Genomic DNA, 16,927 nt, shown 5'->3' with positions numbered 1-16,927 from the left:
AAGGTATATATATGCTTATAGTTTCAGATGCTTAAAAGATGTTTAAATTATCTGAATTTTAATTATGATTCATGTATGGTAATAATTGTTAAGTTCTTCAGTTATTTTTTAGAATGACAGCTTATACACACAAATATAGTTAGAGGACGCCTCGATACCGCTAGACAATCCATACCGCTAGACAATGACTATTTTGTTAGCTCTAACAATAACAATATTGACTTAGTTCAAAATAGAATCGATTAAAAAAGGTTAGTTCAAAATAGAATCGATTAAAAAAAGGTACAAAAGACAAGTTTCTTGATACAGTATTTTTTTATTAGAACCACTTGGTTTGAGTAGAACCTCATTGAGCTTATATATAAAGATTTGTATAAATTAAACTCGAAAAAGGTCGTATAGTTTTATTTTTGTTTTAAATACTCGCTTTTAATTAAGACATGATTTATATACTCTACACAAATTAATATGTTTAAAACCTTACTTGTAGCATGTTTTAGGGTGGCTAGGGGAAAAGATCAGAAACGGTCACGAGATAGCTTGTTAGGCTGCGTACATTTAAGTAAAAATTACACCCCTTCACGGAGAGCCGGAACATAAAATACCTTATTCGTTTATTTGTTTACAAATTAATTTGTACTCTACTATAAGGTCAATAGTAGAAACTTGTATAAAACCAAACAAGGTTGTCCTCTGTACTCTTTTGACATTCAGTTCTTTGTGAATTGTCCCATTTATATTATTCTTGTTATTTGTCAAAAAATAAATAAGTAAAAATAAAAATAAAAATAAAAATAAAAAAATAATCTAGCGAACCAAAACCATAACGTTGAAACATGAGAACAATCCCAAAGAAAGCAGCAACAAAACTTCGTGGCACAAATAGACAAAACCAAATTTTTACTGACCCAAGGCGGCAAGGCGCAACAAAGTCATCTATGACGATCGCTCCAAATCCATATAGACGAACACGTCATTCATCGATTTCATTGCGAGGTATTTGACCTCTATATGATACGTTTTGTAAATATTGCATTCTTTTGAAAAGGCACATCATAAATGAATGTTTAAATCAAAGGTTTTCGACATTTGATGATTTCTACATATAGACAATCACCGTAAATAATAGTTTACAATAGTACTTCCATTGACAATGCAGTCAAAATAAGATACATGGTGATGATTTGGTGAATGCAACGTTTCCTTGATAAACATGCCATGTAAGACTCCATGCACATAGCTTGTCTAACATATAAGCAAACAGCGGAAGACTTCTAGGAACCTGAGAATAAACATGCTAACAAGTGTCAACACAAAGGTTGGTGAGTTCATAGTTTTAATGTTTTGTATAATCTGTACATAAAGGTGGATCACAAGATTTGAGTTGTTTCATCCAGAAACGTTTATCAAAATATTCTACAAGATTGAGCACCCTGGTAACTAAACTTAACGTATATACAATTTGTACCCTTTGTATAATCATCTTAATAATACACGCAAACCAACGTGTACGCTTCTCAAATAGCATACGTCCGTTAAAAGGCTAGTGCTCTAGCTCGAACGAGGATATCAAGCCCTATGGATCCATATATAACTACTCGCGCCCACCAGTTCTTATAACCGGTAGTTACTAGTTACCAAAGCTAAGGGATTTTCGGTTCAAACTCGGTGTAGAATTTAGTATGTACTTGTATCCATTGCGTTTAAAATAAAGTGCATGTATTCTCAGCCCAAAAATATAGATTGCAAAAGTATTTAAAAAGGGAGCAAATGAAACTCACCTTAGCAGCATATAAAGTCGTTCACCAAAATGTGATCGAAACTCGGATTACCAAATAACTGTAGATCTCAACCTAGAGAACATATGTTGGTCAATAAATGTCTATCAAGCTAGGTCTGGTCATAGTGTATCACAATCCTAATGCTCGAGATCGACATACAAAAGTTATCCAAAGTCGTTTTAAAAAGTCAATTTTGACAATAGTTCAACAAAACGAGACATACCTTATATAAGGAGTCATTTACTCGGTTGGTAATATTCAAAAATCCATTTTATCAATCTCGTAAACAAGTTGTTTAAATCTTAATTGCAGATTCAAAAGCAATTTCAATTAACATCAATCATAATTCAGTTGATCATATCTCTTAATCCGTTCATCGAAACTATTCGATATCTAAATGAAAAGTAATTGATTTTTCGCCAGCTTTCCAAAAACATGCATATCATATACCTTTTACCAGTAATATATGTATTTAATTCGTGATTCATCATAAACTGTTTAATGATGAAATTTAGCATACAAGCATGCATAAATATATATACTCGAGCACTAGACATGGATACACAATTAATATATAAAAGATAAAATATGCGTGCTTACGTATCAATATTGAGATTCAATATTGTAGGAAAGTACGTAGACGCAACGGAGATGATAAAAACTAGGTTTGACTTGCGAATAATACCCACGAATATTACCCATAATTTCCTTAGCTCTATTCTGCTCGAAAACCCATTTCAAAAATGACCCGCTCATGACCTCGTCGTAGTATTTTATGTACTAATACTACTAATAATAATAAGATTAATAATAATAATATTAATCTTAATAATAATAATAATAATAATAATAATAATAATAATAATAATAATAATAATAATAATAATAATATAAATATATACGAGTGTAATATGAGTAAACAAAACTTGAGCAGAAACTAGACTTTTATAGGTAACTTTTTGGAATCTGATGCCCATGCGATCGCATGGGTTTTTAGTGTATTTTCCATGCGATCGCATGGCCGCCTGATCCAGCTCAAAATATTTTTGTTTTCTTGTTTGTCGACATATTATTATATAATATATATAATATATATAATTTAAATAATTAATTATATATTATATTAAATTCATGTGCATAGTTGACTTGTAATTTTCGTTCCGATGACTCGTACGTTGTCACTCGACTTATGTCCCGGTTCCGGTTTCTCGAACGCATTTTCGTACGCTTAGAAAACTCGCAATTTACGTTTTGTGACTCGTAACTTTGTCCAAATATAGTCTTAAATTATCAATAAACTATATCATTCAAAGTGTATCTTAAACTTTCGAGTGTTTTGGTCATTTACTTCTATAAATCATTGTCTCGCTATTTGTTAATATATTTGTTAATATATATATAATAACAAATCGTTTTATGACCAAGTTAATATATATTTTCAACATTCATAAACACGTTTTAAATACACGTCGCAAGTTATTCATATAATTAATATTCCAACTTATCATATATATTCAAATAAATATTTAAACCAATAAGTTTAATGTACGGTATCAAACCATTAAAACTTTGTTACATTTTCAAGTTATAGTATATATATGTATCTATTTACATATAATGGTTAGCGAATCGTTGAGAACAACCGAAGGGTACTTGAATAGTTTAAAAATTTTGATATTCGCTTTTACAGACTTTGCTTATCGTGTCGGAAATGTTAATCATACAAAGATTAAGTTTAAATTTGATCAGAAATTTCTGAGTTGTCACATCATCGAACCACAACCACTCATAAATAAGTTCAACCTCTCCGTAGTCAAACTAGTCTTCTTACTTTTAACACCTATTTTGATATGATTCGCATCCACTATTGCGAAACAAATAGACTTGCCCTTTCTTGAAGATAGATTATCAAACTCGTTAAACTTTATTATACTATACACTAAATATGGACAACAACAACCAATAACATCTCACCAACTACCCTTAGATCAACGTAGCTACTGTAACAATCCTGTAGCTACTGTAGCAATTTTTTTTATTTTTTAACAAACACGTTAAACTTTATTATACTATACACTAAATATGGACAACAACCAACATCTCACCACCTGCCCTTAGATCAACGTAGCTACTGTAGCAATCCTGTAGCTACCGTAGCAATTTTTTTTTATTTTTTTAACACCACTCTATAAAAAGAAAATACCATCGTATTCACTTCTCACAGGGGTAACATTGGAATTTTACACTTTAAAAATAAGTTTCAACTAACATAGCACATGTTACAACCATTATAGCCAACAACTTAGAACCCTAACCCTAAAACACAGATACACCCACCACCACTACAATACCACCTGCCACCACCACATTAATACAGTACCGGAGTCCGGAGACAACCACCACTGTCACCACCAATGACAATCATCTACGACCACTGCTTCCGGCAAGAACTATGGTCAACAACAACCGTCGGCAACCACCACCGTCACCTATATCAGAACAAAACAACCGGCAACAAACAACACCGGAAACCATCGATGGCAACAAACAAGACTGGAAACCAGCGCCGGCAACAAAAAACACCGATAACAGACATAAATTACAAAAAAGGTAAGAATAGAGGAGACATTAAACGGGTCGGAAAACAGAAGAATCCGGCAAGACAATTCAATTCCGGCAAAACGCGTAGCGGCGCGTAAAGGATAACCGGAGGTCGGAATTTAATGAAAATTTCAATGCGTGTTCGAAAAACCTACAATACCCTTATGGTGTAGGTGGTGTTACGTGGTTTCGGGTAAAACGGAGTAGATATGAAAAGTTATGATCGCCATAGATGTTTTTTGATTGCCGGAGATGTGCCATACTTTGTTGGGTGGGTTGTGGGTTGTGGGTTGGGAAAAGGCAGAGTGATTGTAGCTGTTAAAGTGATAGAGGTGGTGACGGAAAGAGTGTTAGACAGAGAACAGTGATGGTGATAATGAGAGGTGGAAGGTATAGATATGGAGAAAATGGACTGCCTTTTATTGAAATATCTTTCAATTAGGTTTACCCTGTACTTGGGACATGTGGCATCCAGGATTTATATTTTATTGTAATAATATTTAATTATAAATAAATAATAAATTATATACTGTAACAAAAATGATAAAGAATTAAATTAAATACTCCGTAATAGGAAACTGGGATGACAGGATTTGGCCTTTGACAATAAACATGACTTTTTAATCTTGCATCTTGGTTTATTAACTCCACCCATATATGAGTACTGTAGTATAATATAATACTACTAATAATAATAATAAAGTGGCATGAAATTGCTAGAGGCGGATATTTTTCCTACTTTTTACTTTTAATAACTTTATATTTTTACTAAAATAACGATCATGTGTAAACTAACGTTATTGATACATTTCTAAAAGAATATCAAAGATGTAAAAGTAATCGTATTTTTTCACTTCCCATTTCTTCAAACGTTAACAGGTTTTTGTAAACGTCAAATTGGTAAGAAGTTGGGTCGTTTAACAGACGCGAACAAACTCATATACAAGCTCATTTAATGGACTATTAAAATCAAAATATTTAGACTAATTTGCTATCTATTATAACACAAATTGTTTTATAAAGATGTTGTTGCATAATATTAATAATTAAATTATTAATAAAAATATATATTCAAAGATATTTCTTATGTATCTGTAAAAAAAAAGCATGCTAGACATCTCGCAACGAAGTGCGAGTATCGCTTTGTTATAATATTTACACGACTCCGCCGCACCGCGCGGACTTCCTTACTAGTTAATGACTTAATATTGATATGAATGTTGGTTAATCAGTACCCCTATGACACAAATGAAAGTTTCATTATTTATTTGTTTTTATTATTCGTATATATAAGATATAAATAACAGATTATACTATATTTAGAAATATTACGGTGCCATTAAATTAAATGCGCTATAACGCAAAACCGCCCTATCCATAAACGTTTTCAATTCGTACCTAATCGATCATGTGCCAACCCACAAACTTCATTACACACCTAAATAAAATTTATAATAAAACGTTTAATGTATACCTACCTAATCAGGTGCCACCGCTACCGTCCAAAATGAGAACCCAACTAAAAAACACATGTGATATTTAATTACATCACCATCGAAGCTAGTACTACTATTTATCAATTAATCAAATATCAATATACATAAATAATGTTGTACACCGTCTTCTAACTTTCATTTGTTAAAAATGGCAACCCCAAATATTCGCATATACGACTCAGAGGGGTACGTCGCCGAAGCTCTTGAGAAGTACATCTCCGATCTATCTGCAAAATTCATCGCCGATTATGGTTCGTTCTCCGTTGTGCTCTCTGGCGGTTCTTTAATCGATACTATGAGTACTGTAATTGATTTGACTACAACCTATATTGATCATTGATTTGATTCGTTTTATATACTACTACTTAATAAAATGCTAATTTGACAGGAAATTAGTGGAACCGCCGTACGTTAATTGCATAGATTGGTCAAAATGGTTGATTTTCTTTCTTGATGAACGAGTTGTTCCTCTTGATAATCCCGATTCAAATTACAAGCTTGCTTATGATGGATTTCTTAGTAAGGTATATATATGCTTATAGTTTCATATGCTTTCAGTTAAGAGGTTTAGATTATCTTAATTTTAATTTAATTATGATTCAGATCAGATGTATAGTTTCAGATGCTTAAAAGATGTTAAGTTCTTCAGTTATTTTTGAGAATGACAGCTTATACACACAAGTACATCAATTCCGGCAAAACGCGTAGCGGCGCGTAAAGGATAACCGGCGGTCGGAATTTAATGAAAATTTCAATGCGTGTTCGAAAAACCTACAATACCCTTATGGTGTAGGTGGTGTTACGTGGTTTCGGGTAAAACGGAGTAGATCTGAAAAGTTATGATCGCCATAGATGTTTTTTGATTGCCGGAGATGTGCCATACTTTGTTGGGTGGGTTGTGGGTTGTGGGTTGGGAAAAGGCAGAGTGATTGTAGCTGTTAAAGTGATAGAGGTGGTGACGGAAAGAGTGTTAGACAGAGAACAGTGATGGTGATAATGAGAGGTGGAAGGTATGGAGATATGGAGAAAATGGACTGCCTTTTATTGAAATATCTTTCAATTAGGTTTACCCTGTACTTGGGACATGTGGCATCCAGGTTTTTATTTTATTGTAATAATATTTAATTAATTATAAATAAATAATAAATTATATACTGTAACAAAAATGATAAAGAATTAAATTAAATACTCTTTAATAGGAAATTAGGATGACAGGATTTGGCCTTTGACAATAAACATGAATTTTTAATCTTGCATCTTGGTTTATTAACTCCACCCATATATGAGTACTACATAGTATAATATAATATAATATTAAAAAAAAAAAGGTTTATTCTGGCGGAGAAACCCTGACTCCGTGTGACTATGTCACCCATACCGCCCACCCCGCAAGGGCTAAGTAAGCCGTGTAAGACACCTCCCCCTAATACCCAACAGGAAGTTGCAAGTCGAGATTCGAACCTGCACCTTTTAGTATTCAATAAGGCCCTCCTGCGGGCCCAGGGATCATAAGCGACGGGTACCACTGAAGCACTGCTTCGTTGGTTAATATAATATAATACTACTAATAATAATAAAGTGGCATGAAATTGCTAGAGGCGGATATTTTTCCTACTTTTTACTTTTAATAACTTTATATTTTTACTAAAATAACGATCATGATACATTTCTAAAAGAATATTAAAGATGTAAAAGTAATCGTATTTTTTCACTTCCCATTTCTTCAAACGTTAACATGTTTTTTTAAACGTTAAATTGGTAAGAAGTTGGGTCGTTTAACAGACGCGAACAAACTCATATATAAGCTCATTTAATGGACTATTAAAATCAAAATATTTAGACTAATTTGCTATCTATTATAACACAAATTGTTTTATAATGATGTTGTTGCATAATATTAATAATTAAATTATTAATAAAAATATATATTCAAAGATAGTTCTTATGTATCTGTAAAAAAAAAGCATGCTAGACATCTCGCAACGAAGTGCGAGTATCGCTTTGCTATAATATTTACACGACTCCGCCGCACCGCGCGGACTTCCTTACTAGTTAATGACTTAATATTGATATGAATGTTGGTTAATCAGTACCCCTATGACACAAATGAGAGTTTCATTATTTATTTGTTTTTATTATTCGTATATATAAGATATAAATAACAGATTATACTATATTTAGAAATATTACGGTGCCATTAAATTAAATGCGCTATAACGCAAAACCACCCTATCCATAAACGTTTTCAATTCGTACCTAATCGATCATGTGCCAACCCACAAACTTCATTACACACCTAAATAAAATTTATAATAAAACGTTCAATGTATACCTACCTAATCAGGTGCCACCGCTACCGTCCAAAATGAGAACCCAACTAAAAAACACATGTGATATTTAATTACATCACCATCGAAGCTAGTACTACTATTTATCAATTAATCAAATATCAATATATACATAAATAATGTTGTACACCGTCTTCTAACTTTCATTTGTTAAAAATGGCAACCCCAAATATTCGCATATACGACTCAGAGGGATACGTCGCCGGAGCTCTTGCGAAGTACATCTCCGATCTATCTGCAAAATTCATCGCCGATTATGGTTCGTTCTCCGTTGTGCTCTCTGGCGGTTCTTTAATCGATACTATGAGGTACTGTAATTGATTTGACTACAACCTATATTGATCATTGATTTGATTCGTTTTATATACTACTACTTAATAAAATGGTAATTTGACAGGAAATTAGTGGAACCGCCGTACGTTAATGGCATAGATTGGTCAAAATGGTTGATTTTCTTTCTTGATGAACGAGTTGTTCCTCTTGATAATCCCGATTCAAATTACAAGCTTGCTTATGATGGATTTCTTAGTAAGGTATATATATGCTTATAGTTTCATATGCTTTCAGTTAAGAGGTTTAGATTATCTTAATTTTAATTTAATTATGATTCAGATCAGATGTATAGTTTCAGATGCTTAAAAGATGTTAAGTTCTTCAGTTATTTTTGAGAATGACAGCTTATACACACAAGTATAGTTAGAGGGACTCATTAGAATACCGCTAGAGACAATGACTCTTTTGTAAGCTTTAACAATATTTATTATCTTAGATCAAAATAGAATCGATTAAAAAACGGTTGAAAAGATAATTTTCTTGATACAGTTTTTTTTTTTATATTATAAAAAGTATGTGGTATGTAGTATATAAGCTTATAGATTACCCAATCTATCATTATAGAAATTATAACCAGTTGGGTTGAGTAGAACCTCATTGAACTTATATATGAAGGTTTGTACAAATTGGACTTGAAACAGGTCGTTAAATTTTTGTCTTTGATACCCCTTTTATTTAGGACATTTATACTCAACACAAATTAATACTGTAGGTACAAAACCTCATTAGTAGCATATCTTATAGTAGTCAGGATTAAAAGTTAAAAAAACGGTCACACATCTGACTAAACATGATTTACAAGTTAATTTGCATTCTACTATACGGTCAATGACATAAACTTGCATAAAACCAAATAAGGTTGTCGTATTTATTATATAAAGTGTTCTAAAATATTAATATAAAGCGTTCTAAAATTAACCTTTCATATTACTTATAGTTGAGAGTTGAGATATGAACTTGTTGCTCACTATTCAAAATTGGTGTTAGGTACCAATACCCAAGTCAAACATCTATCCCATCAAGGAAGGATTAACACCGGAGGAAGCTGCAGACGAATACGAGCAACGGATTAAAGATTTGGTAGCAAACAAAACACTAAGAACATCACATAAAACAGGATTTGCAAAATTTGATCTAATGTTGGTTGGAATGGGTCCAGAAGGGCACGTTGCGTCCCTCTTTTGCTGGCATTTTCAACGCTTCGAGAAGAAAAAGTGGGTGACTTTTATTACGGATTCACCCAAACCACCCCCTAATAGGATCACATTCACCTTCCCGTTGATCAATTCGGCATCGGAGATCGCAATGGTGGTGACCGGAGAAGATGCAGCCGATGCTATAAAAGTGGCATTAGGAAAACATGCTAATGATTATTACCCTTTGCCTGTGCAAAAGGTTGCACCTGAAAATGGGCTCACATGGTTTTTGGACAGAGAAGCTACTTCAGAGCTCAATTAAAATAATATAATGTACATGAGGCTACTTTTATATACAAAATTATCATATCATCATATTAATATAATTATATAACTATAACTCAAATAAGGCATATACCTCCCCTCTCTCTCTCTCTCTCTCTCTCTCTCTCTCTATATATATATATATATATATATATATATATATATATATATATATATATATATATATATATATATATATATATATATATAGGGTGAGGATCCATGGAGAACCAAAGGTAGTAGAGAACTCATGGAACTCGTGCAGATTCACTAAATCTGCGTGCAGATTCACATATTTTATTTTTTTTATTTTTTTTTGCAGATTTTTTTTTCTGTTCAGATTTTTTTTTGCAGATTCAGTCAATCTGCGTGCAGATTGACGATTTTTTCCAGCTTTTTTTTTTTTACAGATCGATTTTTTTTTGTTTTTTTATGCAGATTGAGTCAATCTGCGTTTTTTTTGCAGATCGACTTTTTTCTGTGCAGATTTGACTTTTTTTTTTGTGCAGATTGACGTTTTTTTGCAGTTTTTTTTTTTTGGTGTGCAGATTCATTTTTTTTTGTGCAGATTCACTGTTTTTTTTTTTTGCAGATTGTATTTTTTTTCCATAGATTGAAGCTCAATCTCCACATAGATTGAAGCTCAATCTCCACATAGATTGAAGTTCAATCTATGAGTTCTATGGGTTCTCTACATACTCTAGTTCTCTAGGGATCCTTTCACTATATATATATATATATATATATATATATATATATATATATATATATATATATATATATATATATATATATATATATATATATATATATATATATATATGCCCTGCTCATGTCTCAAGGGACCTATTAATTTAGCTTTTAGGAGTTTTTGGTGCAAATGTGCAATATCAGAATCTTTGTTCTCCTTGTTTGCTTGGTATGTAGTGTTTCAACACTAGCAAAAAAATTTTTTTTTTTAGTTTTTTTAAATTGAAGAATATAGACCGTGATGTAAAAACTTAGGTCATATGTGATTGATATTGATGGTGTATGATATGTTTATGACTTATGACAGAAAGAAAGTTAGTGGAGCCTCCGTACGTAAGCTCAATTGACTGGTCAAAATGGTTGATTTTCTTTCTTGATGAACGAGTTGTGCCATTGGATCATGTTGATTCCAATTACAAGCTTGTTTATAAAGGATTTCTCAGTAAGATAATTTTATGGTCTTATGCTAATTTTTACAAAATTAAAACAGTGGCTGATTAGTGATGTTTGGATCTGCAAGTAATCTGTTATGAGTGGTTTAGAAGTTGTTCAAATATAGAGCTAATTAATTCTGAACAGTTTGTCTTAAAAAATTCTGAGATTTAACATTCAAATTAGTCAAATAATATAATCAGATCATAAACATATATAATAAATAATCGAAATAAGAACGAAAAATTAAAACGATCCAGCCGAATTGAAGATTGAATTGAGCTTGTGTTTGACACAATTCCCTTAAACAGATCCTTCGTGTGTTCTTAGGGTACACATGAGATGACCCGACCCAATCCATAGGGACGAATACAATAACATATGATTACATCGCGAGGTACTTGACCTCTAAATGATACATTTTTACAAACATTGCATTCGTTTTAAAAGACAAACTCTCCTTTACATCGAAAGTTAACAGGCATGCATACCATTTCATAATATCCAAACTTTAAATGACCTAATATGCCATTTACTTAATAATAATCTCTAATGAGCTTCAATGACTCGAATGCAACGTCTTTTGAAATATGTCATGAATGACTCCAAGTAATGTCCTTAAAATGAGCTCATGCACAGTGGAAGATTTCTTTTAAACATGAGAATAAACATGCTTTAAAGTGTCAACCAAAAGGTTGGTGAGTTCATTAGTTTATCATAATCATTTATTTCCATCATTTTAATAGACCACAAGAATTTCATTTCCAGTTCTCATAAATATACGTCCCATGCATAGAGACAAAAATAATCATTCATATGGTGAACACCTGGTAACCGACATTAACTAGATACATATAAGAATATCCCCTATCATTCCGGGATCCTCCTTCGGACATGATATAAATTTCGAAGTACTAAAGCATCCGGTACTTTGGATGGGGTTTGTTAGGCCCAATAGATCTATCTTTAGGATTCGCATCAATTAGGGTGTCTGTTCCCTAATTCTTAGATTACCAGACTTTAATAAAAAAGGGGCATATTCGATTTCGATAATTCAACCATATAATGTAGTTTTGATTACTTGTGTCTATTTCGTAAAAACATTTATAAAAATTGCGCATGTATTCTCAGCCCAAAAATATAAAGGGTAAAAAGGTAAATGAAACTCACCATACTGTATTTTGTAGTAAAAATACATATAACATCATTGAACAAGTGTAAGGTTGGCCTCGGATTCACGAATCTATATTAATTATATATATTTATATGTCGGTCAAAATTTGTCTAACAATTTAGGCCAAGTCATAGTGTACCACAATCCTAATGCTCGAGTCTGACTCAACAGTATAGTAACATGTTATATTACCCATGCTCAGTTAAAATTCTAGTAAAAGGTGACGTGTGAAACAACGTAACACAAATGGTTTCATAATCATAAAATAGTATTTTAGTATTTAGAGAAAGTCAACACAAAAAAATTAACTGAAAAGTTAACGGGAAAAGTCAAAGTTCAGGTCAAAAGTCAAAGGTTAAAGTAAAAAGTCAAAGGTTAAAGTAAAAACGAGGTCGCATGCAAAAATACAATAACTTATACAAAAAATGATTTTTCGGTCAAACATGACTAAACGGCCACTTCAGCGATTTTTAGAAAAATTATCGGAACTCCGATTGTTAAACGGCCAAAGATAAAAGTTACACATTACCAAAAAGATTAAGCATAAATTTTACAGAAGTAAACTAAACCTAGACAACTCGTAGTTGCCAACGCGGTTTCGGCGTTTCAAAGTTAATTTTTCAGCTTTAATAAATTTACAAAAGTGACCGAGTAGCCTACTTTGGAGATTTTTAGAAAATTCCTCGAAACTCGGATTGACAAACGGTCAAAGCCTTCAAATTCTCGTTACCACAAAGATATAACATGATTTTTGGCAAAAGTAAACACACATCAGGCCGACCATGACAACTGATACAAAACTGACATTTTTAATAAAAAAGTTTCAGCTCTTTTTAGAATTTTAAAATGTGACCAAACAGTCAACTTTGACGATTTTTAGAAAAATCGTCGAGACTCGAATTGACAAACGGCCAGAGTCGTTTGTTAGACCTTACAGTAAAGAATTCAGTGGTATTTTTGTTTTAATCTGAAACAACGCAGGTCAGCAAGAATTTTAGTTTCCGTATCGACGTTTCATCAAAATTTACAAAAATTCTTTTATCCATAACTTGACAACCGTTCAACGAATTCATTTGATATCTAAATGAAAAGTTCTTAATTTATCGCTAGCTTTCCAAAGACATGCATATTTTATACCTTATTTTATCCCTAGTATAACAACCTTTAAGATTCAACATAACTTATCTAAGGGCAATATCAAATATACAAATATGCATAATCCTATTTTCTCGAGCACTAGTCAGGGATACACTATTGGTATATAAAATTTAAATTATGAGTACTCACGTATCAATATTGAGATCCAATATTGTAGGAAAGGTACGTAGACGCAACGGAGATTACAAACACTAAATTGACCTCATGAGCATACCCATGGACCATACCTATCACCTCCATAGCTATAACCCATAATTTCCTTAGCCCTATCCTACTCATAAAACTTGTCTTGAAATGACCCGCTCATGACCTCGTCGTAGTATTTTATGTATAACACTAATAATATCGCTCCCAATAATACTAATAATAATAAGATTAATATTAATAATAATAATAATAAATTAAGTAATACTCCGTAATATGAAAATGAAAATGAATGGCAGATTGAACGAGTTCGGTTTTTAAAGAGAAAGTTTGCCACCTACCACCACAACTTGCGACAACTTTATGATTCCCATTTCAAATCTTACGTAACTTTACAACTTTATGTAAAGTATATATATATATATATATATATATATATTATTTAATATATAATATATTTAATCTTTAGAATTAATTAAATATTATATTATATTTACGCTCATGGTAAAAATATAATTTTTACAAAAATGACACGGTCGTGGTCTCACGACTCATGTACCACTTTCGGTTTTTCGGGCGCACTTTCGTACGTTTAGAAAACTAGCCTTTTACGTTACGTGACGTGTACCTTTTACAAAAATTAGACTTACTCAACAATAAATTACCTTTATAAAAATATAACTTATAAAATTGAGCGTTGTGGTCATTTCCTTCTATAAATTAAAGTCTCGTTGTTTGTCAATATATTTTATTTTAAATTAAACATTTTGTGACACGTACCTTTATTAATAACTAGACTTAAATTAATTAAAAACTAACCCACTCAAAGTGTAACTTAATCTTTTGAGTGTTTTGATCATTTCCTTTTATAATTCATAATCTTGTTATTTATCAAAGCCTATTTATTAATATTAGTTTAAAATCAAAACGTTTTATGACTAATTTAAATTAAAATTTATAATCTTATACATATTTTTGAAATATTTATCTAATAACATACTAGTTATCCTTTCAAAACTAATTATATAATTTAAGTTCATTTACATAATCGAAAATCCTATAACGTTTATGCTTTAAAACTTAATTTGATTTCATTCTTTTATGCGTAAATGTTTAGTTTAATTTCCTTAACTTTCTAAATAATATAACTTATTATAACATATCAAATGGGTTTATCTAGTCAACGAATCGTATCCCAATTATTCCTTCTATATGATAAATTGAGTATTATGAAATTCAATTCTCCACTAACTTTTGTCTAACTCCCAATAAGTGATACTTTGTTCTTACTTGTAAATCACTTTACCATTTATTCCGAATACCGTTAAAAAAGTAAGGGTTTCCTAATTCAAAGTGGACCTCATAACAGAGACTCATAATCATAGTTCAATGTATCCGATAATTCAATCATTTGATATTATCTTTTAATCTCGTCGATAAACTTACATCGAACAAATACGTTCATGTAAAGTATTATTTATTCAATACCTTGATAGCATTTCCAAGTTCATAAAATATATCTCATAACTTATATTCATATTAACTAATTCGTTCAATGTTTTATTAATATATCACAATTTAATAATCACACATGTATATGTATATATATTTATTTACACATAATTGTTCGTGAATCGTTAGGCATGGTCAAAGGGTAATTGATTACATGAATATAGTTTCAAAGCTTTCGAGACTCAACAATACAGATTTTTGCTTATCGTGTCGGATATATATAAAGATTAAAGTTTAAATTTGTTCTGAAATTTCTGGGTCATCACAGTACCTACCCGTTAAAAGAAATTTCGTCCCGAAATTTGATCGAAGTCGTCATGGCTAACTATAAAAATGTTTTCATGACGAGTATGAGTTAATAAATAGAGTTTTATCATCATTGAGTAATATAGATAGAACACTTTGATTATGCGAAGAGTATAAGTGAAGCTATCGCAAGAGTGTGAAATGAGTAAATGTATATTCGTTTTAACCAATGACGTGGTTATGATTGATTTTCCGGAATTCATGGGATTTAAAGAAAATCTTCGTAATAAGATTTGGGGTTTCGGCGATTTAGGAAATCAGGATCTTCTTTGATTAAATGCAATAATCTGTTTCGATTGGTCTGTCGGATATTTCACTATAAATTCACTCCCTTCATTTCCTTATTTCCACAGCTCACACCTTCTATTCTTGCTCCCTTGATTCATATTTTAAAACATTCGTCAACATGCTCCATCCAGTACTGATTCTTGATATACTCCTAATTTTCATATCTGTCATCCTTCTCTTTCATCTACCACCGGAGGAAGTTACTTACTTCTATCATTACCTTGGGGTTATAGTGTTTTTCATTCTCCGGTGTCTTTATATCGCTATACGTATTGATATACACGGTTTGTAGTTTCTGGGTGGTTGTTGGGTTTTATATCTTCCTTTATACTTCGATGTCCCTGCTTCTATCTTCTATAATCATTGTCATCCATAGTTAATGTTCTCTCCTATTTGCTGCGGTTTATACCCCAATTTTTGTTTTCGGAGCTTTGTCCTTTCGTTTCTTCTTCTTGCGATTAAGTAGCTCTTGTAATGGTCCGGAATTTGTATGTATGGCTTTCAGAAGGAATATAGTAATTGTTCTAAGAAGGAAAGGGCAATGGTAAATCCTGATTTTTTTAAATTACCAGAATACCCTGAAAAAGACCGAATCATCAAGAAATAGTTCCTTGATATGTTTAGAGATTAAGTAGAATGTAAGAGTCGTGTAAATGGTACATGATGACGGTATATTATGTGAATCATCACGTCCATTAGAAACTTAGCATGATTTACCGTAATATAATGACGTTGATCAAGTGTCATTATATTATACTAACCCATGCATCAGTTCCCAACACTACTTCAAAAACATTCATATTTGAATTTTTCAGAATTTAGCAGCTAACACAGTTTCTTTTATGTTGCAGATATTACAGGGAGATAAATGATCTCATAAAAGAATAGTTGTGATAATATTTCCAGAAATATGGAGAATATGTATAATGGAAGATACGAAGATACCTTATGATATTTAAGGTAAGATGATGATGAAGAATATCTGTCTGTGAAGGTTTAGACTAAGGGGTAATGTGTTTGCTAACTATTTCAGCAGACACTGAATCATTTGGATCCTTTGAAGGTAGATTCAGTCCTTGTGATTTATCCACAGCTTCCTTCATACTTTGCTCAATCAGTTTTTCAGTACCAAATCCTTTCTTTT

The 16,927-nt window shown here is 31.7% G+C and overlaps 1 protein-coding gene across 1 annotated transcript; it reads left to right on the top strand.

The window, feature by feature from the left end:
• Positions 1 to 6,026: 6,026 nt before the first annotated feature.
• Positions 6,027 to 10,045, top strand: LOC139887593 (probable 6-phosphogluconolactonase 2). The gene is made up of 5 exons (XM_071870669.1): positions 6,027 to 6,177; positions 6,275 to 6,402; positions 8,353 to 8,534; positions 8,624 to 8,759; positions 9,547 to 10,045. Exons 1-5 carry the CDS (start codon positions 6,027 to 6,029, stop codon positions 10,015 to 10,017), a joined length of 1,068 nt encoding a protein of 355 aa, XP_071726770.1. The 3' UTR covers positions 10,018 to 10,045.
• Positions 10,046 to 16,927: the final 6,882 nt, after the last annotated feature.

Source organism: Rutidosis leptorrhynchoides, chromosome 2, assembly GCF_046630445.1.
Source record: "Rutidosis leptorrhynchoides isolate AG116_Rl617_1_P2 chromosome 2, CSIRO_AGI_Rlap_v1, whole genome shotgun sequence".
Taxonomy (NCBI): Eukaryota; Viridiplantae; Streptophyta; class Magnoliopsida; order Asterales; family Asteraceae; genus Rutidosis; species Rutidosis leptorrhynchoides.
Note: the sequence above shows the minus strand (reverse complement) of the source record. Positions and strands in the feature narration are given on the sequence as shown.